Source organism: Pteronotus mesoamericanus, unplaced genomic scaffold (genome assembly GCF_021234165.1).
Source record: "Pteronotus mesoamericanus isolate MK-2021 breed Mesoamerican mustached bat unplaced genomic scaffold, CSHL_Meso_final contig_20, whole genome shotgun sequence".
NCBI lineage: Eukaryota > Metazoa > Chordata > Mammalia > Chiroptera > Mormoopidae > Pteronotus > Pteronotus mesoamericanus.
In genome coordinates, this window is record NW_026555085.1 from 68788037 (window position 1) to 68804709 (window position 16673).

Here is a 16673-nt window from a genome sequence, read left to right on the forward strand (position 1 = left end):
AAAGACAAATGAAATGCAAAAAAAAAAAAAAGTATTATGGCAAGATCAATTTTGACAACAGTGTAGTTTTTGCTTCTTCCTTACTATTTCCCTTGAAGGATGGGATCCTTGATAATGCAAGTGAGAAAACACAGGCAGATCCATATGTTTTTTATTTCAAATTTAGAGTACATGTTATTTGAAACTGTTTATAGAGACTTCTAGCCATAGATATAAATCTCTTGCTAATTTTTATATTACTCTGGAGTAGCTCAATAGATATAATTTTGGTACTATTGTAAAAATAAGAAAAAAGGCCAGCTTAAAATTAACATGCCCATAATCACACAGTAGGTTCATGACTATAGCAATCAAACCCATAATAAATCATACAAAACAATGGCAGTACCTGAAAGAACGAAATCTCCTTTCTGACTTTCACTTTCTCGGATTAGAAAAGCACCTGTCTGATTTTCTGAGTATAATAGTTGTTTTTCTGCATCTGCTCTCTTGATTGCTCCAAAGAACCACCTACAAAAAGACAGACATGTAAACTTTAATTAACCAATCGACATTCATTTTTTCAGAAGCAGGAAATGTGACAAGGAAGTATTCTAACATCAGGAATGTTTGATATTCTTTAGTGGAACCTCTATAGGTATAAATGCTTTTGATACCTAAGATGATTTTCCAGGATGTTTATAACCCCCAGAGAGGAGTCTTTTAAAGAATTGCAGACCAGAAATTTGGTCGCTTGCTGGCTCTCACATCCTCCCCATTCCTGCATTGTCTCTGAGATGTCCTATGCCCTTTCATCAAATCAAGAGCCTCTGGGTGGGTCTACTCTGTAAACTTACAACATTTCATTACTCTAAAGTTACTCACCATAACCATCCAACTGCCCTCTGCCTCACCTAACCCCTCCCAGGTGTTAGGGGGCAATCGTTCCAATCAAAGGATTCATATATTTCACTTTAAAGTGTGAGCAATTAAAAATGTAGTATTCTGGACATTAATTCCCTTATTTTCCCACCCCCACCATAATATGATATAATTTTGCATACTTAGGGGAAACTTATTAACATAAAGGAAAGCATCATCCGTGGAGAGATTATGTGAAAAAGCTACTTCTGCCAAGGAAGTATTTTCTTAGTGCAACCTCAACTTATTATCTTTATTCTTTTATCCTTTTAGATAATAAGTAAACATTCCAGAAATATAAGTCAGATGCTGAACACAAAGGTTTGAGAATGGGGTTAACCACCACCACCAAATGATTATGAATTTTAATGTCAGAGCCAGTTTAAAATGTCTATTGAGTCAGTAGGCACCAATGTTATAAATAAGGGGGAGCTGAGAAAGCCCCCTTTCACTAAAGACCCCCCACCACAGGGTCATAAAGTTGATCTTTCTCAGTAAAGATATTAGGTAAAACATTGATCTTTCATTTTTAAAAATGTAAACTCTTCAAGGAAGGAAATGCTGACTTGAAGGAAGAAATGAAAGCTGGGTGAGAAATTGCAGGCTGGGAAAGGAAATAAAAGCCATCAAAAATTGGCTCCAACTGGTTTGTCAGGTCCTGAGTATTGAGAAACATGAGTGACATAGTTAGAAGGAGAAAAAAGGAATTAAAAATAAAAAAGAAACATTAAATATAAATATCACCATCCAACAAAGGCATGGCATTTGTTTACCACTTCCCCAATTATCAAATTGCGAATTACATATTAACTGTTTCAGTGAAGATATGCCAGGTTATGTTGAAGTAGTAATAGCTCCAAAAATCTCAGTGGTTTAAGACAACCAAGATTTGTTTTACACTCAACTACATGTCCATTGAAGGTCATCTGGGGCTCACCTCCATATCCATCTCTATGTTCACAGAAGATTTCCACTTGCACACGCCCATGATTGCTGAGGCATTGTTGGAAAAGGTGGCAAATCACAGGCTGGTTCCTGGAGCTTCTATGTGAAGCGTCTATTCAGGAATGAACTCACTGACAAGTAAGTCCTGTCCATGGTCGTGCTTAATGCAAAGGAATCAAAAGTGCAATCCCACAATTTTCTGTAAAGTCAGGGAGCTAGAAAGAGTTGGGAGACTACACTAATGACTGCTACACTGATTAACATCAGGGAGGAAACTTATGCCCAGGGGCTACTGTTTGTCCCGCTGAAATTATGAAAGGCCTGGAAGCATTCTGAGGATGATCATGTAAGGAACTCATGGAAAAATAGAAGTGCGTATTTCCTACCACTGCAAAATAAGTCAACAGAATATTGGAACATGGCAAAAAACTCAAACAGACCCAAACATATAAATTAGTGATTAAAGGATTAATTATTCAATAAATGATGCTGGTACTATTAATAATCCACAATAATCCATAAATTCATGATACCTACAGTATATACAATAATTCTACATAGATTAAAGACCTAATGAAAAATGCAAACTTTAAGAATCTGCTGATATTGGACTAAGAAAGTTTTCTTAGAAAAGACAAAAAAGAAAAAGACATCCAAAAGTTAAGGGAAAAGATTGATAATATTTATTATACCACAACTGAAACTGCAACAATAATATTACCATGAAATAAAATTAAAATACCAGCCACAGACCTGGAGAAAATATTTGCAAAGTATATAACCAAGAATAAGATTAATATTCAGAATATATAAAGACCTATGATCAATAAGAAAAAGACAACACAGAGTAAAAATTGGCATTGGACATAATGGAACAGTCCACAGAAGAAGAAAGCCCAATAAGAAATTTTTAAAAAGAGAAAAAAAGCACAACTTCCCTCAGTGTTGAAAATTCGAGGTATTAGGTATATTAAGTACAAAAACAATGAAATACAACTTTACACTCTTCAGGCTGACAAAATAAATAACTCGCATTCTAAAAATTAACAACTCTCAATCAGTTATTAGGAAAATGTGAAAGAAGAACCTTAATACAATACCAGTGGCAATATAATTAGGCACAAGTAACTCAGAGAGCAATTTGTCAATTTCTAGTAAAGGTAAACATTTGTATACTATCCAATTTCATTTCTAGTCTGTATGTTAAAGGAGAAATGCCACAAGAGCAATCACTGGAAGAATTGTAGCATTAAAAAATTGAAAGTGACCTAAATGTCCATAATAGGAAAATAAACAAATTTATTTATAGAATAAATAAAAATGGAATACTATATGTCAGTTAAAAATAAATTGTTGAAAGACAAAAGGAAGTTGAATGATACATTATAATGTCATTTATGTCAAGTTTATACAAACATATAAAAACACGGTATATTTTTATGGATGCATGCATGCTTAGTGAAAGGTTAAGTGAATAGTTAATATACTTGGGCATTTTTTTAGAATTCATTTCCAGAAATGGGGAGGTTTCTTTATGCAAATATTTCAAGCAAAGAAACAACAGGAATCAAATATACTGATCAATTCCATGCATCTTCCTGATTCCAAGTACACTGAGTATGCATAAACATTAAGATGTTTGATCAAAATGTAAATATGTGTAAAACTTTACAAGAATTGCAATTTATCTAGCAGAAGTGTGATTGTATCTCCTACATTATTATTCTCAAGAATAAATACTCCATTATATAAGTTTTATGTACATGCATTACATTTGTATTTTGGATAATACAAATGATGTATTTTCTCTGCCCAGTTTATGTATAAGCAAGCAGTTTTTGTAATTCAAATGATTAAAAATATAGTAATTTTACTCTTGATGAAGAGGAACCCTATAACTTTTTAAAATCCTTTCTGACTCACCAATTCTGTATTCTTGTATAATAGATTGACATAATGACTTTACATGGCAAATCATACCAGCGTTGAATCCATAATAACAATAAAATGGACATAAGTATTTGACTGGATGCATCAGCTCACTCAACACTTGGAATTTTACTTGGCTGAGCTCCCATCAGAAAGTGAACATAGATAAAAACTTGTTTTCTCTCTGGATGTAGTGACATTATAATGTCATCCTTCACATTCAAAGATGACACAGTTGCCAAAGACTGCAATCACTGGAGCATGTGCTGCTCTAGGGACTAATGGGCAAACAATAGCTCGTTCCACACTCTGCACATGCAGAGAAAACTGTTCCTGAATCTTCAGTTTGAGCCACAGGCAGAACTGTCATTCTCTTTAGTTCTGCCTTTTGGAGCCCCTGCTGTCCCCATTTGGGAAGGGTGTGCACATCCCAGGTCTGGTGTTCACCACAGCCATTGTACATCTATGTACAATGTGAATCTACATTGAATCTAGGTGAATCTATGTACATGAAGGTTTGAGAAATACTGATGTAGAGAAATAGTCAAAAAGTTAGAAATTTACACAAGACAGCTGAGAACAAGTTATAGCTTGGCATTTTACATGTAAAAAATTATCCAGTAAAATGACTCCATACACACTCATAAATACTAACCCTTATTTGTTATTGATATTTAATGAAAGTAATCACTATTGCAATGCCATACCTTCCATGAAAGAGATCTTGGTTAAGAACCAAAAAGGAGAAGAGATCCATAATGATCTACAACCTTAGAGAAATGCTTAAATTTGTTGAAAACAAAGCAAAGAGTATATGACTAAAGTCTAAGGTTTGGTTTATTTTGCAAACATTCATCCATTATCTGTTGTGTATAAATTCTATAGCACTGACACAGAGAGATCTACAAGACATATTGTTCAATGAAAAAGGATTACTTGCAGGGTAATAGTATATCTTAGTTTTACTTCTATTTTAAAAACCAACGAACTAAATACTGTATGTGTTTATTTTTCTGGATCTTAGTGAGAGATGATGAGATGATGAAAAAGAACCTTTACTTTTTACTTTGCATTCTTTGTAATTTAGATATTTACAATACCATGTAGTTTTATATCATGTTACAAGTCATTTAAATATAAAAAATGGGTCAGTCAGGAATATGCTACAGAAATATCCATTTTAAAGCTCTGTACTAGAACGTTTAGCAGTTAGAACTGACAGATACAAGGAAAATCTCAGAGGAATATGGGGCAAGTGATTATGGATAATATATCCGATAACACATTAGAAGTAAGAGTATAATAATGGTTAAGAATTACCTAGGGCACCTTATTGGGAAAGTTATTTAACCTCCCTATGCCTGTATGTCCTCATTTTTAGTCAGAAATAACAATTACCTTATAGGCTTGTTTTTGAAGTTAAAAAATAAAATAAAATATTTAATGTGCTTGATGCTCAATAAATAGCACCTACTTGAAGGTGCTAATTTAAGGAAGAAATTATATATTTTCTTTCAACATGTTGGATTTGAGGTCATAGTGGAACATGAATGAATATACACACACACACACACACACACACACACACACACACACACACACGATCTCACCTGTGTTTGTATTGAAATTTTCCTCCCAAGTGACCTGCCATTCTTGACTAGGACATTCTACCAGCAGGTGGCAGTAGGCCATTTTACTAACCCAAAAAGGCTAACTAAAACTATAGCATGACTTTTTTACAAAAGAGACAAAATAAGTCTTTTAAAAGCAACAGAATTTATACAGTGTTACCTAGTGTCAACACTTAAAGAGTATAGCTATGGGTCAAAATTTAGGAAAATGAACATAACCAGGCTGTCCACTATTTGACACCAACCATTTCTTCAACATTATCTTCCCTACAACAACTCTCTGCTCCAGCAAAAATTTCTACTTTTACCACTTTTTGCAGTGGCGCTACTTAAACTCACCTACCCAGAGTGCCTACGCCACTCGGTGACCACCCCTCTGTTTTGGCACGTAGCACGCAAAAGCTAGTGCTGTATTTAATTTTTTTTGTTTGTTTTAATTTTAAACTATTCCCTGTGTGCGCTTGAAGCTGCAGCCCTGCGCAGCACAAAGGCTGAGTCTGCTACAGGCCATGTAACCTTTGGGATCAGTTAAATACTCACTGATGAACCAATTAATACATTTTACCTTGATGTGGGCATTTCATAGAGTCTTTTGATTTTTACTGAATGTTGAATGTTAGGTTAGAGAGTGTCTGTGTTGTCACGTGATCTATTATTAGTGCTTGTCACACATCTTGGAGTTTGAGTGCTTAAGGGAGAAGGCTTATGTGCTCCTGTCCAGTGGCAGCTCAGATTTGAATGTTAATTGGCCTCAGACCATAGATTCCAATCTGACGACTCTCTTCTCCCAAAGAGAACACTTGGTATAAATGTGAAGATGATAAATGAAACTGACTTTTCTATCCTCCAAAATGCAAGCATATCAGGGCTTCGCACAGGTAAAGAATGTATAATAAAGTGACAGTATCATGTCTAGTCTCTGAGCTAGGATTTGCAGTCACATAGAAACCAGGAAGTTCCTTGCATGTGTCATTTGATAAAGGTTTTTTTGTTGTTGTTGTTGTTCACCTTAGTCATTATAAAAAGGGAATTTTGAAGGAACTTCCCTAGAGAGGAAGAAAGGTAAACTAACTGGTACTTTGTTCGGTGTGGAAGGTACGGTGCTGAGTATTTATGAAAGAATGTGATTATAAACTGGGAAAATACCTTAGTTCACAAAACACCACACAGGTGCATTCTGGCTCTGTTTTTGAATAAGCTTTTGAGTAGTAGTACTTATTTTTAATAGTTATATGGGGCTTTATCTTCAGACAAAACAGACCACTTAGTATCTTAGCCCCCCAAAAGTTATCTCCTTTCATAGATCACTTTCTTGATATCTCCAATAGGAAAAAATAAAAGGAATTTTTAAATTTACTTAATTTTAAGGAATTTTAGTTCCCAGTGTCAGGAATGATATATCATCTTACTGTATTTAGGCACTGAGTATTTGTTTTAAAATATACAAACTAACGTGTTTTTTGGGAATTACCTTCATGGAATAAACAAGGCCAAACACTGACTTCAGTCAGCTGGTAACCTATGTCTGCATCCTGCTCAAGATGGGTTCATAACAGCCTGCTTTGGATTTTGCAGCTCATTCTGCATTTCCCAGATCCAGGTTTTTCTTACAAAAATTTTTTTAAAAAAAGAAGATTCTGTCCTTTGTTAATGTTTTACTTATACCAGGTGATATTCAAAATATTTTATGACTGATATGGCAAGGCACCCACCATCAGAATAGACACTAGCAAAACCAGAGACTTACGTTTATGTTCCAGTGAGGTACCAATCATTTTAACTCTAAATGATGCCCTATATCATCACCAAATTCATAAAATCCTTATCATAAAAAATGATAGTAAATATCTGAAACATATCTTAACTTTCATATTACCCTACTGGGGTTGGTGTCCACTATTTGACATCAACCATTTCTTCAACATTATCTTCCCTACAACAACTCTCTGATAATACTGATATAATACTGATATAACTGTGCATGTGCTTTCTGTGATGAAATAGATCGGTAACATTTATTTCATGGAGAATAGATTGAAAAAACAAAAGGGGAAAGGAAGAGTATATTTCTTTTCCTTTGAGAATCTTAGAGTCTCGAAAGAGGAATAAAATACCATTTTAACTAGGTAATATGTCAAAAAAGTGATAACATTCTAAAAATTATTAAACACGGTGACAAGAGAAATAGTATAAAAGCCAAGACTTCTATGTTTGGGCCCAGCTGTGACTTGTATAAAAAACATGAATTAGAGTGGGTCACTGAAACTTTTTGGTCCTTACTTTTATTGAGTGAAGATGTTTTACCTGATTATCAATATTCCTTTCTGTTCTAAAAGGTGATGCTATACCTATTTTTGCCTATATCTGTGTATCTATATTTATATCCATGTTCATGTCTATGCTATCTGTGTAACAATGGGTAAATGTAAATAAAGAAAAATGATAAAGAAAATAAACTTTATTCTAAATCCTCCCCCCAAAAAAGAAAGTGATAAAACAAAATCAAAAAGAGCATTTAATTGTTGAGGGAATGCAGTCAGAGAAATGAACAACCAGCACTGTGATGATGATGGAAACCTTCTAAAAGAAAACAGTTCTGAATAAGTATTTGGAAGAGATGAGAAATTAAAAGGGATGAAGAACCACAAGGTCTCTATCAGCAGACTGGTTTGGGGGGCAGTGGTGGAGAGGAGGGTTCTTTAAAGGGGAAAGCAAGAAAAAATAGTTCTTTGATGGTTATAGGTCATTCTGTGTGGAAGCTACTAACTCCATGGGAGAAGTAGATCTTTAGCAAAGTAGAAAATTTTAAGTTCTGGGCTCATCAGAAAAACAAAACAAAACAAAAATGGAAAATTTAACCTGTTTTTTAAAAATTCTTTAATGAACAAATTTAAAAGGTGAACGTGGGGAGGGTAAAAGCAAGAAAGAATTCTCCTATGGGAGGAAGACAGAATTTTAGAGCTGGAAAGTTTTTATGAGGGCCCATGAGTAAATCTCTGAAACTTGTAAATGTGTTTTAATATACAAGCATTTTTCTGGGAAAAGAGTCTGATGTTTCATTAAATTTTCAAGGATGCTTGTGACAAAAAATACTCATCTCCTTCAATAAGGCTGAGTGTTTTCTCCAGGTCCACACAACAGCTGGTGACAAAGCTATAACCACAGCCTATCGCCATAAAATTAATTCACTCGTTCATTTTTCATTCAACAATTACTTATGGAGCACCTACTATGGAGCAGAAATGCAGCAGTGAATTGGAACAGACAAAATGTCCTGCCTTTGTGGAGCTCACATATAATGGGGAGAGACAGACAATAAGCAAAATAAATGAGTAACTATACACTGTGTTCTAAGGTGTTAAGTGCAAAGGTGAAAAAAAATGAGCAAAGTGAGGAAGGAGAAGATGCATTTTTAAAATCATTTTTAGTGGGCAGTGATGTGTGGCAGGTGGAATTCAGAGGATTTTCCTGTGTGTTCTTGAAGTCAAAGTAATCAGGAGAATAAATAGGGCTGTGGAGACAAATTAGATATAAGCTTTGAGAGAGTTCACTAGTGAGAATCATAATCCATGCTAGGACTGAAGCCAGTATCCAGATTTCTCAACTGCAGCTTGACTGAGATCTATTAGCATTTTTTTTTCTAATTAAGAAATAAACAATGTCCATCAACTTCATTCATTTTTATCACTGATGTTTATGGAAACGCAAAACACCAGAAGCTACAAGTATCCTCCAAGGAAGGGGCTATTTCCCTTCAGCCAAAGAAAAGCGAGCAATCTGTTTAACAGGAAGAATACTGTTTTGTGAAAAATAACTATACATTGAATAGAAATAATATTTCTGATTATAATAAGATAATTTAGGTAGATTTTCTTCATAGTATCTCTTAAATCCATATAAAAATAAAAATGTTTAAATGAAATTGTTGTTTGCACTTGGCAAACACAAAAACAGAATCTCTATTGCCTAATCTTAGTCCATATGGCACAGATACACATGTATACGGGGATGTGGATATGTGGATGCACCAAGGGTCTGTGGTGTGTGTGTGTGTGTGTGTGTGTGTGTGTGTGAAGCTATCATCCCAGATGTACACTAGTGTCACTGCCTTTTTAGGGGTTTGAATGAAGCACATGCCTCCAGGCAGACAAGGGGTGACACAGAGTCCATTAAAGGTCAGAATGGACACACCCATTCCATTCTCTTTTGCTTTTCTTTTTTTAAAAAATAATTTCACCCTGTGCACACAGCTACCCACTTAACATTACTGTAATTAATAATTACCAATAATAATGCCAGCACTAAATAACTGGAGGTTGTTTATAACCCACAGAAATGTCACACACTGGACTTTGAAATGGTGGAAGTTGAACACGTCTACAAAGCAGCTTGTTGTCAAAAGAAAAAGTCAGAAGCAGTGCCAGAAAATACACCTTTTGTTTCCAGTGCCGACAAGCTATTTGTCAGGAAACAAAAGGAAGGCTTGGCCAGCCCTGGTGGATTTTTCTGAAACCTGAAAGTTAGTTTTTTGCCTTGTTTTTGTTTAGAATTAGAGGGAAAGGCAGGTTGCGCAAGAATATCACAGCCTCACTCCTAGGAACCGCTAAAGGCCGCTTGAGAAAAGGAAAAGTGCCTCCGTCCCCATCCTGCCACAAACACACACTAGGTCCAAGTAACTTCCTCTCCAGTCTCAGTTCTCAACTCCAGCTGCCTGAGCGAGCAGGGAGTGTGTTCCAGGCAGATGCTCCCTGTCAGAGGTGGAGCTCAGCAAGATGCAGGCTCCCAAGTGCAGCAGAGAATTCCCAAGAAAGAACCAGGGAATTTCGCAAAAGCACAACCCTGTTTGGTGAGGAGAGGGACTTCCCCTCTCCTCTGCTACCCGCCACCTTAAATCTTTGTCCTTTCTGGGCCACTCTGCCCCACACTGGACCTTACTCTTTTTTTGTCAACCTATTCAAAACATCATAGATTCATTCCAAACTTTGTGCAAAATTTGTCAAGTGTGAAGACTTAAGTACAATCTAGGCTAAATAAATAAATAAAAAAGTTCAAACACATATCAGAAATCTCTGTTGCTAGAAATGTAATATCCTGTCCCCAAAGAGGGAATTTCCCAAACTATCTTTTCCCTCAAGTTCAGGCTGCTAAACCTTCCTTGCCAGGCTGCTGAGTCTCCCTTTTCTGCCTCTTCCTGCCAACCAGGCTTTTACAACAAAATTCCCCCTGCTTTTGTGTGCAAAGCAATTAGCTTCCCTACCCCACCATCACTCCAAACTAGGTTCTGGGCCTCCTTCTGTATACGCCAACAGAAGTGAAATTGTTCTGCCCAAAAAAGGCCAATCCATTCCATGTCTTGATTCTCAACAGTACAAATAACCAGAGCTTTGAAAATAGAATTTTCTTTAGTACATCAGATCCTTAGGTGAAATACCTCACACACCGTTATCCATAGCAGAGGGTAGCAACAGAATTATGCATATTCTTGCCATCATGAACAAGTCCACAGCAAGGATAAGCATGAAGAGGCAGTTATCTTTCAAATAATGCAATTTTATTAAAATTATAAATTTCTTGAATACTTGTTCTTTCAATGCCTCTTCCTAGGAGGATGAACCCTAATGATACCCAAAATAAATATTATTTGTTATTAAATAGCATGTGAACTATTTGTATACAAGTATATGTTCCAAAACACTGAAATAAGCCCTGCCTCTATGGCCATCTTACTAATTAGCAAACTGCAATTAAATAAGGTTTCATTTCATATTTTTGGTGATACAAAGACTTTTCCAGGTACTAAGACACGAACTTAACTTCTTTCCCTGGGATTAATTGAAGAAAGAACTCACTTAGATTCAGAGTATGGTAAATTCTAACCGGCCAACTGGGACCCAAAAAAGAGTTTTATAAATCCTACAGATTTGAAAAGACCTGCTTTTGGAATGAGAACACAGGACAGGAACATTCTAGAGTCTTAGAACTGAGACCCCAAATAGGCCTGAGCAGCAGGTTTTCGCAAGTGTGAATGGTGGCAGATTCATTACATGAGCACTTCCCTCCCACCTAACAACTATCCATCCCTTGGATTGTAACTCAGAAGTCTTGAGATTAGAGATCCTTGTCCAAGACCAGTTCAGCTGGAGTCCTATATTCCTTTCCTTAACATCCCTTTCCTGGGTTTCCTTTTTTTCGGCACTATTTGATTAATTCTTACTTCCATACTATACTTCTAAGCTCCAAGAAAACAAAACCTTAATTTTGCTCTGCACCTGGCTTTAAATATACTCTCAATGAATACCTTTAAATGAATATATGGATGAGTAAAATGATTATTTGGGAATGTGAATCTTACAGTTAAAAGTTAAAGCTGGCCAAATAACTTCAACATACAGGAAAAGGATAGAAAGAGAATTGTCTGAAGATGTGGAACAGACGGCAAATCTCAGATCTGAAAGATGTCAGATCTTTATCAGTCATGAATATATTCACAGCCAATCAGGTTACCACATTCTTAGAAGAAAGGTGAGAGTAATAATCACAATAAAAATAACATTTGGATTCCACTTTATAATACACAGTGTCATCACCTACATTATGACCCTTATGGCAAATATGGGAGTAGTTAGAACAGGTGCATCAGTATCCTCATTTTGTGAAGAAAAATTAGAGCCAATAGAAACTGCCTGACTTGTTCAAGTCATTTATATGCATGAAATAAGCAGTTCCAGTGTGTTGGTAGAGGTGCAAAGCAGATATGTGTGACCCCTTTGTAATTGTGCAGAATATGGAGAGGGAAACATGGACTTGTTCTCAATTCATAATTTTACTCTACAGAGTGGGTCAGAAATATGAAGGAACCACTGCATGAAAAGGAACCCTGGGTTGAAAATACCATAAAGAGTTACCAGAGATTTTCACCTAAATTCATAGAAAATTTCCTCACAATGTGACCTCAGTAAAAACTAGGATGTTTAGGGGTACATCTCTCTCTCTCTGTGAGGGGATGAGCTATCTTCTACGATATTTCCCTGAGAAAATTTTAAATAGGGTAATTCATTGGTTTGAAGTAGTGTAAGAAGTTGTATATTTTTGTTACTGATTTTTAAATTTCTCTTTAACTTCATTAATTTTCCAGAAAGAAACATTACATGAGGAGACTTACTGATTATTCTCTTTGATATTTTGCCTGAAAAAAACATATTATACACAGTATAAAGAATCAATTACTTTCAATAGTTATGACTTACTAATAGCTAAACTCCAGGTTCCAAAAATATTCCCACAGATATGCTTTTATGAAGTTAAATACTAATTCCTGTTTGTTGCTTAAGGGTAAGCTTGGTTGCATAAGAATCAAATTTTGAAAATGGAAAGTCAAAAAGGATTCAAAGAAATATTTAATGAAGTAAAACTATCTTAAAATGATAGTGACTATTACAAATATGAATTATGAAGCTTAAAAAAGGCTTTTTCTAAAGTATCAATAAAAATTAACCAAACATTTCAAAGTAAAACAAAGTTATTTATGCTATCTATAGAAAATGGTATTACAAAATCATTGTCACATAAAGATTCAAAGAAAATAAGTAAAAAATGTAGGGGGGAAATGTATAAAGAATGTAGTTCATTGATATTTTACTGTTGTTGTAAAGTTTATTATTTGTCCTTAAGTAATGTGCAGTCATCTCTTCTTCTGTTCTACATAAATATCCCCCTTTCTACTAAATTTTGTCCACACAGTATTATATTTTCTTATAGAGAATCTCCCTCTCGAAATTATATTAACTGTAGGCCACAAAATACAGATCCCCCCTTGTTCAGAAATATTTTCTGAGACAGAGATGCTCAATTACACGACACAATTTTCCCATCTCCCTGAGTTTTCAAACATACACTCATAGTGGACATTTTTGAACTTTGCATTACAGAAATTTTCAAGCATAGTCCTAAGTGGAGAGAATAGTATAATGACCTACTTTTTACCAACAATCAAGTTTAATAATTATTAATAATTATTAATATTCTAAATCTTATTTCTTATAATATATACTTAATTGATCTGAATATAAATGGTTTCCAAAATGTGTTTGGAATATTGAAGTAAACAAAAAAGACTAATAATCAAATGTCAATGGTTTCATGATAGTTTTTAAGAGTGACATTATATGATCAATTAAATTTTAAAAACAAATTATTCTTATTCTTTAGAAACTAAAAGTATGGACTTTTAAACGTTTTAAATGCTGAGAGACACTCAAAATTTTTAAAAATTGAAATAAATATTTACTGGGACCAACTATGATAAATTTTAAAAAAAGACAAGACTATACTTACTTACAAGTTTATATTATAATTGGAAAAACACACATGTACACCAATGTAAAAAGAAAGAAAGTGAAAAAACAGAAGCTACCTAAACATACCATATATCATTTTGATGTCAGATAACTTAGAGAAATATATTTTAAGAAGAAATGAGTCATAATTAACATGTAAGGCAGAGACTATGAAAAAAAAAGGCCTATGCAGTACAATTGCCTGAAATATATCATTATACTTTTACCTTCAAATTAAAGCGCTATTTTTAGGCATTTGGTTTCACAAGTAAAGAACAAGGACGTTATACCTCATGGTAGGTCCCTGTGCTGCCTGCCATCTTCATGCCCATTGCACGTAATTAATTGAAATTATATTTACAGCAGGGATTATGTCACTTTAACTACATCTTACCCAAACTAACATAAAAAAAAGTAGAATATCCTTAATAACTTTACATTTGTTAAAGAAATAGTATTTATAATTCAGAATCTTCTCACAAAGAAAACTTCATATCCCCAGAGCTTCACAGGTAAATTCCACCAAAATTTAAGGAAGAAAAAAATATCAATCTTACACACAAACTGTCAGAAAACACAAGAGGACAAACTATTTTCCAAGTTATTTTATGAGGTCAAAGTTACCCTAATATCAAAACCGAAGACATTACAAGGGAAGAAAGCTACAGAAAATATCTCTCATGTGCACAGATGCAAAAAAATTCCCTAAAATATTTTAGTAAAATAAAATACAAGAATATAGAAAATAGGCCTCACTGGTTGGCTCAGTGGGCTGAGCAGCATCCCATAAAACGAAAGACTGTCCACTGGTTTCCCAATCAAGACACGAGCCTGCGTTGCAGGCCAGGGTCCCAGGAGGTGGCACACAAGAGGCAACGATGCATTGATGTTCATCTCCCTCTCTCTCCACCTCCCTTCCCCTCTCTCTAAAAATAAATAAATAAAATCTTAAAAAAAGAAAATGGAAAATAATATCTCATAACTAGTTGGAGTTTATCCCAGGAAGAAAGTTTATTTATATTTAAAAATCAATATAATTGGTCATTTTAAGGGACTAAAGGTAAAAACTATACAATTAGCTCAATAAATGCAGAAAAAACTTTTGAAAAATTCAACACCTATTTGAAATTAAAAGCAAAATTCTTAGCAAATTTAAAATAGAAGAAAATTTCCTCAGTCTTAAAAAGGGCAACAGTAACAACAACAACAAAAACCCTTCACCTAACATCATACTCAATGGTGAAATAAGAACAGAACAGAGATACAGGCAGCAATATACCATGATGGAGATAAAGTTTGCAGTTAGAATGCAAGCACCATAACTACTACCTAAAACAGAAAGCCAGTAATTCTCAAAAGAACGTGATAGAATCTAGAGTAGCTACAACAATGCCCTGTATTCAACCAAAAATTAGCAATATTGCCAAAAACAAGAAAGTGTGATTCATACTCAAGAAGAAAAATGCGATCAATAGAAACTCCAGGCAGGCATAGATGTTGGGTTTGAAAACGAGCAGAAACTTGAACAGACACTTTACAAGAGGAGATATAAAATTGGCCAACAGGAAAATGTGTCCTACACCATTAGTCACTAAGTAAAAGCAACTTAAAACCACAGTGATATATTTTGTACCCAGTAGAATGGCTAAATTTTAAAAGACTGAGAATATCAAATATTAGCAAGATATAAAGCACCTCTCATATGTTGTTGTAAACATGGAAAAAGTATAAACCCTTTGGAGAACTATTTGGCAACATTTTATAAAGTGAAACATAAATTTACTCTATGACACAGCAGTTCCATTCTTGGGTATTTACTTAAAGAAATGAAAACATATGTCCTCAAACAGACTTGCACAAAAACCTTGATAGCAGCTTTACTTATAATGGCCAATACTGGGAAACAGCCCAAATGTCCATCAACAAGAGAACAAAAAGCTCAAGTATATATTATGCAATGAACTAAGTATTCAGCACTAAAAATTAAACTCATGCTACATGCAACAACATGTCTGAGTCCCAAAATCATTATGATGAGCAAAAGAAGCAAGACACAAAAAAGTAAATGTTGTATGATTATATTTATATAAAGTACAAGAATAAATAAAACTAAGCACTGGTGATAGAAATCACAACAATGCTTGTCCAGGACAGGGGAAAGGGAAGAGTCTAGAAGGGATTATGAGGTAACTTTCTGAGGTGGTGGTAATGTTCTACATCTTAACTGTTGTGTTGTTTATATGGGTGCATACATTTACTCTAATCAAAATGTAAACTTAAGATCTGTGTATTTTTCTCTATAAACTGTACTTTATAAAATTAATTTTTAATAAACTACACTATATTGTTTTTAAAATCCAAATATTTCCTTAGTAATACTTGAAAATGCCTAGGTTAGCATTTGTGAAAAACACTCAATTGGAAAGTTTGACTCAGAATTGTCCCTTTCAGGTGCCATGACACCTGAGAATGTCCTGCTTCATATTAGGCAGCCCTGTGTGAATAAAACTGCCCTGTCCCTTCCTCCTTGGGGTCCTATTCTCAGCTGAGGAGTGCAAATGGAAATGGGACTCTCTTATGGCTATTAGTATCTGCTTCCCTGGTGTCTATTCTCTTTTAAAAAGAAATCTTTTGGAGAGAGGGTTTCAAGTCAAATGACAGCAAAAATTTCAGATTCCATGAATAGGAGAAATTGGAATTAGTGAAGTCCCGGAACATCTGCTAAATGATACCCCATAGACTGCCACCGTTTCTCGGTTTGTAAAGGTATAGACATATTCAGAATTTTTAGAGAACTAGCTCAAGCTCAAAGCTTGGAGTCAGGAGAATAAATATCTAATCTGCAATATATTACGCAAAGTTATGCTTCTTGTACCTCTTATTTTTAGAAAGGAAATATTAAGACTGAGAAACAAAAATATATTGTTTTCAC

The 16673-nt window shown here is 34.6% G+C and overlaps 1 protein-coding gene across 1 annotated transcript in view; it reads right to left on the reverse strand.

Annotated features, from left to right (window-relative positions):
• The window catches only part of FRK (fyn related Src family tyrosine kinase), an 86272-nt gene that overhangs the window by 41564 nt on the left and 28035 nt on the right, over positions 1 to 16673 (reverse strand). Inside the window, exon 2 of the mRNA XM_054568901.1 lies at positions 389 to 510. Coding sequence (XP_054424876.1) covers positions 389 to 510 — 122 coding nt within the window. The remainder of the gene's footprint in view (positions 1 to 388; positions 511 to 16673) is intronic.